General features: G+C 36.8%; 1 protein-coding gene across 1 annotated transcript in view; it reads right to left on the bottom strand.

Moving 5' to 3' along the window:
• GLRB (glycine receptor beta) overlaps positions 1-7,709 on the bottom strand; it is a 136,708-nt gene extending 128,999 nt beyond the window's left edge. The window contains exon 1 of the mRNA XM_004382033.1: positions 7,588-7,709. Within this exon, the coding sequence (XP_004382090.1) occupies positions 7,588-7,709 (122 nt within the window). The remainder of the gene's footprint in view (positions 1-7,587) is intronic.
• Between the last annotated feature and the right edge of the window lie 405 nt (positions 7,710-8,114).

Raw genomic sequence — 8,114 nt, 5'->3', positions numbered from 1 at the left:
GGTTGTTAACCAATGTCATAAAACAACATGTGTACTACTGTTTCATGAGAAACTATTTGTTCTGTAAGCCTTCACCTGAAGTACAGTAAAAAAAAAAAAAATTCAATAGTTTGCGAAATAGAAGTATGCCATTAAAACAGAATTTACAATGGTTAATTAGAAAACACGAGTCAACATTAGTGAAAGATTAGATCTGGATGATATTAACAATATAGGCCATTTTTAACTATAACCATTTTATAGATTATACATATCCTGTTTCAATAAACCTTCGTTTTTTTGGCCTATGTATTTGTCTTGAATATTTCTACTAGAAAGTAAGAAACTGACACTAAAATCTACTCTATTAATTAATAGTAGGTGGAAAAGTCAGAACAAGAAGAAGAGGGTTAAAACAATACTTAAACAATGTGTGATTGTGAATATTAAATGATTATAATTATTAAATTAATTAGGTTATTAGCGGCATCCCGATCCTTCTTACCAGGTAGAAACGATGCACAGAAATGCTGTCATTTAACGGTGCAACATCTCTCTGATGGAGACAAAAATATTTTCTCATAACACGTATCGAACACCTTTATACACACACATACAATTTTTTGTGTGTGAACAAAATAATAAAAAGAAGTCACATGGAGAGAGATTTTGTTTGAAAAAATCATTCTCTCTGTATTGTTCTGTTATGGGATAATCATAAGGCTGTAATCAAATGCAATGCATTCGAATCACAAAACCTTAAAACTCTCACAACTTGAAGTGACCTTAAATATCACCATTTAGTCTAACCACCTATCCCATGCTCAAATTTTCTCTAAAATACACCTGCCACGTAATTATCGCACATGCCTGAGAGCCTCCAGTTAGGGTGAACTCCACCGCCGCCTTCCCAGTCAATTACAACTGGGCAGAATGCTTAGAAAGTTCTTCCTACTCTGGAGCCAGAAATATCCCTCCCCACTGCTATCACTCACTAGTCCTAGTTTTAACTCTTGATGCCAAGTATCGACGTATACTTTCTCATCTATAGCACAGCTCTTAAAAAATGGGAAGACAACTTTCAAATACCTCAATTCCTTCAGCTCTGCCTAAAGTAACATGACCTCGATTACCTCAAGTATCCTTATTCCTCCCCCTGAAAACATTCTGACCAGCATAAGGCAGGTATCTGCAGCCCTTGTCTTAAATAATATAACATAGTTAGCCCAGAATTAGTTAAACAAAATCATATAATTTCTTTTTAAATAACCATTATATCTACGTTTATTCGTATCATGGTTACAATATTATCTAATATTTTCCAAATGTGCCTCTCCCAAGCTATGCACACTTGGTCTAGAAATCACTTGCACGATTGATTTCTGGACCAAAGTGCAATTTAAGATTTAACTTTGTTAGATTCAGCCAATCATTTTAGTCTTTCAAGATGATACTGGATCCTAATTCTGTCTCATATACTCACTAAATGTCACAATGTCACACTGTACTCAGTTTGGATGTCTGCTTCTTCTGTAGAGTCGCAGCTTAGTCATTGACAGGACGCTGAACATGCTGAAGCCAAAATCTCCCCAGGAGACACCATCCAGGCTAAAAATATTCCAAAAACTACCTAGTTGCTAATTTACTTAGTTGTCTTTTCACTGAGATCATATTTGTAAATATTCTCTATGCAGACCATGTAATTTATTCTCAAATACCTTGATATAATCCAGATATAATGCCTTATAATAGCCAAAAATCCTTAGGTTTTTATTCATTATTCAAACAAAATTTTATTATATGTATATTTTGTGCCAGGCACTATGCTGGACCTTGGTGACTGAGGCAAATAAGACACTGTTCACAAGAAACTTAAACCTAACAAACTATGGTGCATACACACAACGGAATACAACGCAATGATAAAGAACAAGATGAATCTGCGAAACATCTCACAACATGGATGAATCCGGAGGGCATTATGCTGAGTGGAATAAGTCAATCACGAAAGGATACATATTATGTGAGACCACCATTATAAAAACCCAAGAAAAGGTTCACACACAGAAAAAAAAACAATCTTCGATGGTTACAAGGGAGGGAGGGGAAGGGAGGGAAAAACACTAACTAGACAATAGATAAGTAGTAACTTTGGTGAAGGGTAAGACATTACACAATACAACAGTACACAATTCTGGGGACGTTAGCACAGCTTGACTAGGGCAAAGTCACAGACGCTTCACAGAAACACCCAAATGCCCTGAGATACTGAGACACTGGACTGAGGGCTGTGGACCACGTTCTTGGGAGACATCTTGCTCAACTGGCATAACACAGTCTACAAAGAAAATGCTCTACATCCGACTGTAATAAGTAGAGACTGGGGTCTTAAAAGCCTGAGAACGGCCATCTAAGATACATCAGCTGGTTCCATCCCAGTTGGAGCAAAGGACAATGAAGAAGACCAAAGACAAGGGAAGGATTAGTCCAAAGGACTAATGGGCCACAACTACCACAACCTCCACCAGACTGAGCCCAGAACTAGATGGTGCCCAGTTACCACCACCGACTACTCTGGCAGGGATCAATATAGAGGATCCTGGACAGAGTGGGAGAAAAATGTGGAACAGAACTCAAACTTCCACACACACACACACACACTCACACACAAAGACCAGGCTTGCTGGTCCGACGGAGACTGGAGAAACCCCAAGAGTATGGCCCCCAGACACTCTTTTAACTCACTACTGAAATCACTCCTGAGGTTCATCCTTTAACCAAAGAATAAACAGGTCTATAGGGCCAAAAATAACACATGTGAGGAACGTGCTTCATAGTTCAATCATGTGTACGAGACTAATGGGCTCACCAGCCCAAAAGCAAACACAAGAAGGCAGGAAGAACAGGAAAATTGTACAAATGGAAACAAGGAACCTAGGGTGGAGGAGGGGAGAGTGTTGACACATCACAGGGTTGGCAACCAATGTCACAAAACAATTTGTGTATCAACTGTTTAATGAGAAACTAATTTGTTCTGTAAACTTTCATCTAAATCACACACACAAAAAAAAATTTACAATCTAGAAGAGAAAGGAGATCATTACAATTGATGATTACCCTACAGTGCGGTAATCACGACAGGCAATGAGGGAACAATGGAGGCACGGAGTATGATTTTCTCAATCAGATTGTCAAGATGGAAAAGTTTCCCAGAGGAAAGAACATACAGTGAAACCTGGGAGAGCCGGAACTCGATGGGCCTGTCTTGTTTTTCTACCTTTGACAAGGTGCAGTCTGACCAAAAGTTACTCACTTACTCACAAAACTTACAAGTTTTCTGCCTTTGACAAGGTGCAGTCTTACCACTTTTCTATGGCTCGTTTTAGTGGAAAACGTTTGAGTTTTCCTTCTCTGACAAGTTTCCACCTTACACAGGCTCCAGCTTCTGCAGGTTTTACTGTAACAGAGTTTGAGTTGCATTTGAGGTCATTATGAGACAGCTAGGTTGAAATGTCGAATGTATGAGTCTCGAGAGCTTCAGAGAGGTCTGGGTTGAAGTCAACAATGAATAAACGATAAATACCGCCATGGATTTGGACAAGAGCACGCCAAAGAAAGAAGGGAAAGGATGAGTGTTCCAGGTAGGAAGATAAATAGCTGCAGAGGTGCAGAAGAGCAAGTGTGTGAGCCTTCACCTACGTGTAGATAGGGTGGTAGTGGGACTGGGATGGGGGAGATATTGCTAGAGGTGTCAGGGGCCAGTTCAGCAAGAGTCTTGTGTGCTGAGCCAAGAAATCAGAGCTGTATTCAGAAAGCTATGGAGTCCCTTAAAGGGCCAGAGCATTGGAACAACTTGACTAGATCTAAGATTTACAAAATACACTCTGGGGTCAGTATGGAATATGAATTGGAAGGAGGGATTCAAGAAGTAGGGAGACCAGTTAAGAGTCCACAGCAGATGAATGGAGGGGGGTAACTAAAGCAGTGTCCCTGGGGATGAAAATGAAGGACATGTTCCAGAGATGGTAAAGACTCTGAATTGACATGTCTTGGTCGTTACTGATCACAAGCCAAGGTAGAAAGAGAAGTCTATGGGATCACCCTTCACCCCAGGTTTTTAGCTTGGATGGCAAAGGAGGCAATGGTGTCATTTGCTGAGAAAGTAAACACTCTGTTAGGAGAGGAGAAGTTCTGAATTTAGGTTTTATCATTTTGATGGAGTTTAAGGTCACTGTGGGACAGCCCTGTTGAAATGCTGAATATATGGCTGTGGAGCTCTGCAGAGAGGTCTGCGATGGACATATAAGTTAGGAATCAACAATGAATGAATGTCCTGGTGGCACACACAGAAAGGCTGGCAGTTCAAACCCAACCAGCAGCTCCATGAGACAAAGACCTGGCAATCTGCTTCCATAAAGATTAAAGCCCAGAAAACCCTATCGGGCGGTTCTGCTCTGTCACCCGGAGTCATTACGAGTCAGAATTGACTGGATGGCACCCAACAACAACAGTGAATAAATGGTTGGTACAGCCATGGATTGGACAAGACCACTCAGGCAGAATGTATGCAGAATCACAGTAAAGGCCAATAAATTAAGGTCAAAGTAAAATTTAAGCTGTAAAAAAAAAAAAAAGATAACCGTGCTCAAGGACTTGTTTAAAATATTGTTCCTAATTTAAAGTTTATTTATTTATTAATACATATTAAATTGCTAAAATTTTTGGAAATAGATTTAGTATATAGTTTGTCACCCTGCTATTGCTGTTTCACATATAGACCAAAAATATAACCAATAATAGCAAAAAATTTATAATGTTTTAGAATATCAGAACAATGTGAATTAACACAAAAAGAAGTAAAAGTCAGGAAATGTTTATGATATGACTCAAGCCGAACATCAAAATTATACCCTTGAATGTTAAGCTTTTTTTTTTATTTCTCTTATATTTAAAAATAACTTTTCCTCTTACTTTCAGTCTTTTGGGGACAAACGCTGTTGTAACAGTAAAACCTGATGATTTCCCACGTTCGCTATCTTTCCGCAATGTATTAACTTCATGACGATACACCTCTACTGCCTCCTCATCTCTACTCAGAAAAAAAAGTTTTAAATGAATCAAAATATCGCTAGGCAAGAATTTCACCAAATTGAAGAGAATTGTGGTCGTCTGTATCTAACTTCTGGGTTCTATAGTCTCCATTATTCCTCTTAATCAAGATGCTTTATACTTCATCAACTTATGTAAGATAAACAAACTGAAATCATTTTCTAAGACAGAAATAAATTACATATTCTTTCACAGTACAATATTATAGCAGAGATTCTTACTCTGTATATCCCAAGAAATTTGTATCATGGATCCAATTATAGACAAGGAAAACCCCAGTCATATAACATTCATAATTCACTAATAATCAGATCAGAATATTTCTTAATAAATATTTATTTTATGAATACTTATATAGCACAATAATATTTACTAATTTTACTATAACTTATTAAAAATACAATTAGATATACCGATCTAATTCTCCAGGTATATCTACCTCTCTTTTAATGAGTTAGATTTTTGGCAACATCACCATTGAAAATATTAATATTTTGAAAATAGAGTTATACAAGCTTTAATACCATACCTATAAAAAATAAATAAAATAAAAACAGAAAAACTGATAGAAATTATCAAAAATAAAATTCTATTGAACTACTCAACATATCTAAAATACTGTGATATGGGCTTAACAGGTATATACTGGGACTTATATTTGAAGATTTCCTTATTTACCAAAAGAGAACCTTACTGTTTTGCTCTTTACCTAGTAAATTTCACCTAAAAATCCTGTCTTAAGTAGCTATAGACACCATGTGTCTCACAGTCACTATATTCTGTCTCATGTATTCACTATATGTCACATACAGTCACTATGTATACAAGGCAATCTTATAATGATGTTCTGAAAAGGGATAGAAGAGTTTTTCCCAAAGAGTTTTGTAAGATATATGGTAGTTATAAGACTTGCTCTTCCCATCTTCAGGACTCTGTAATTCATGATATTTGATGTGGGTGGGGTGGGGAGAAGACCATGAGCCCTTTGGGCATCCTTGTATAGAGAAACCTGTCTCATTGAAGATGGCTTGGCTCCCCACATAGAATAGTCGTGACTGTAGGACTTATACACCAGCTTGTGTCAATACGTCAGCACTCATTAAATACAAGGTTAATAGGAAGAATATCTGAAACATGAAAATGTGTCCTTTCACTTGGGAATACTAAGGCTTAACAATGTCAGGTTCCCTAAAAATGCTAACCAAGTTGCAGCACAAAATCTGTACCATGGAAGAGGAGAGACAGTTGCAGATCGTGGTTATTCCTGAACCTGCAGCATTCAGACGCTGGACACCAACTGCGAAGATGGCCAAGGAGGACCACGTGACTATCACTCAGGGCAAGCATGTCATGCTCCCAGAAATTTGGCCTTGACATCAGACTGTGCAGCACTGGAATAAGCAGGACTATTAAATGAAAATCAGGAGATACCCCTTAACATGGAGCTTAATTTAATGCTAGACTTTATGTGGATCATGAGGCAGTCCCACATTTTCACACAAATACCCATTCAAGAATTCCAATTCCAAAATGTCCTTTCTTTACAATATATACTTCCCAGGACATGTTTACAATAATCTACATTTAAATAATGATGATGTTGAAATATCTGACTCATCACCAACATGACATTTAACAAGTCTTAGTAATAAAATGTCCCCTAATAGCAATTTAACTTTTATTCCAGGTTCACTGCACATGCTGCATGATTACCTAAAAGCACCCCTTATGTTTTGTGAAAGTTATTTATTTATATACTGTTCAATTGCTGTAATAATTGGATACTATTTACTATCATTCAGCAGTACTATCAACACTTCCTATAAAAAAAACAATCAAAAAGCATCTAAACCACAAAACTTTGTCTCGTGTTTGGATATTTTTTTTTTTGATGTTATATGGGGGATGGGGGATGGGGGATTTTGGATTTAGATTTTGTTTTTACAAGTAACTTCAAATTTAATGACACGCTTTTTTTGAGAAATATGCCAATTTCCCAATACAAGTCCTCTAAAAGAAAAACATTAAAATAGAAAATCGATCTACCATGTGAATTTGCTTCTGACATGCATCAATACAAAATAAATAGATCTAAGATCATAATTTAGCTATCTTACTTTTTAAGGATATTACTTTTTAGGGCTAAATTTTTAAAAAGCAACTCTTTGAACTGGAATTTGCTCAAAACATGGAATTAAAGTTGCATATTAAGGATAGGTAAAAGTAGTAACTTTTTTTCTAATTCTGTAAAAGAAGTGTAGAAATTACATAAGCCCACAGCACGGACAAATCTTCGTAAAATTTCCCCTTTAACACCGAGAATTAACTATCGCGTTCTAAACCGCTCCGTGCCCTTTCGTTTTCCACTCATACCACAAATGGGTGCATATTTTAATACGGAAAGTTTCGCTGATATGTATTTTAACAAAGCACCTTACTTTTATTAAAAATGCAATAATGAATTTCTCCATATAAGAATTTAAGACATGAAGAACGTACGATGGGCACAGATACTGCTTCTTTTTCCCCTTCCCTTTCTTCGAAGACTTCTCTTTAGAACAGGCTTCTTCAACCCACAAGGAAAGCAAAATAAAAAAGGCTATCACCGATAAGAACTTCATCTTGAAAAGTTACTTTTTAGCAGATTGATCTACAAGAGAGAACAAGAAAATTATTTGTCTATGAAGTAAATGATACCTATATGATTATCCCTTTAAGGAGTAGGATCATTACAACCCAATGCACAAGTATGTTTATACCCTCACTGCTCAGTACTACATGGTTATGCTTCAACAGTATATCAAAGTTTTTTGTTTTTGTTTCTTTTGTGATGGTTTAGTAGTGAAAATTAGTTTAAATAATGGCTTATAAAAAGCAAGACTCCAATGAGGTATCGAAGGTTACTATACAAAATTTCTGAGTTACACAAAACTGTGAATTTATATTGAATCGCACAGTTTATCAACATACTTAACCCACTGCCATCAAGTCAATTCCAACTCATAGCTACCATACAGGACAGAGTA

Source organism: Trichechus manatus, unplaced genomic scaffold (genome assembly GCF_000243295.1).
Source record: "Trichechus manatus latirostris isolate Lorelei unplaced genomic scaffold, TriManLat1.0 scaffold00089, whole genome shotgun sequence".
Classification (NCBI taxonomy): domain Eukaryota; kingdom Metazoa; phylum Chordata; class Mammalia; order Sirenia; family Trichechidae; genus Trichechus; species Trichechus manatus.
Note: the sequence above shows the minus strand (reverse complement) of the source record. Positions and strands in the feature narration are given on the sequence as shown.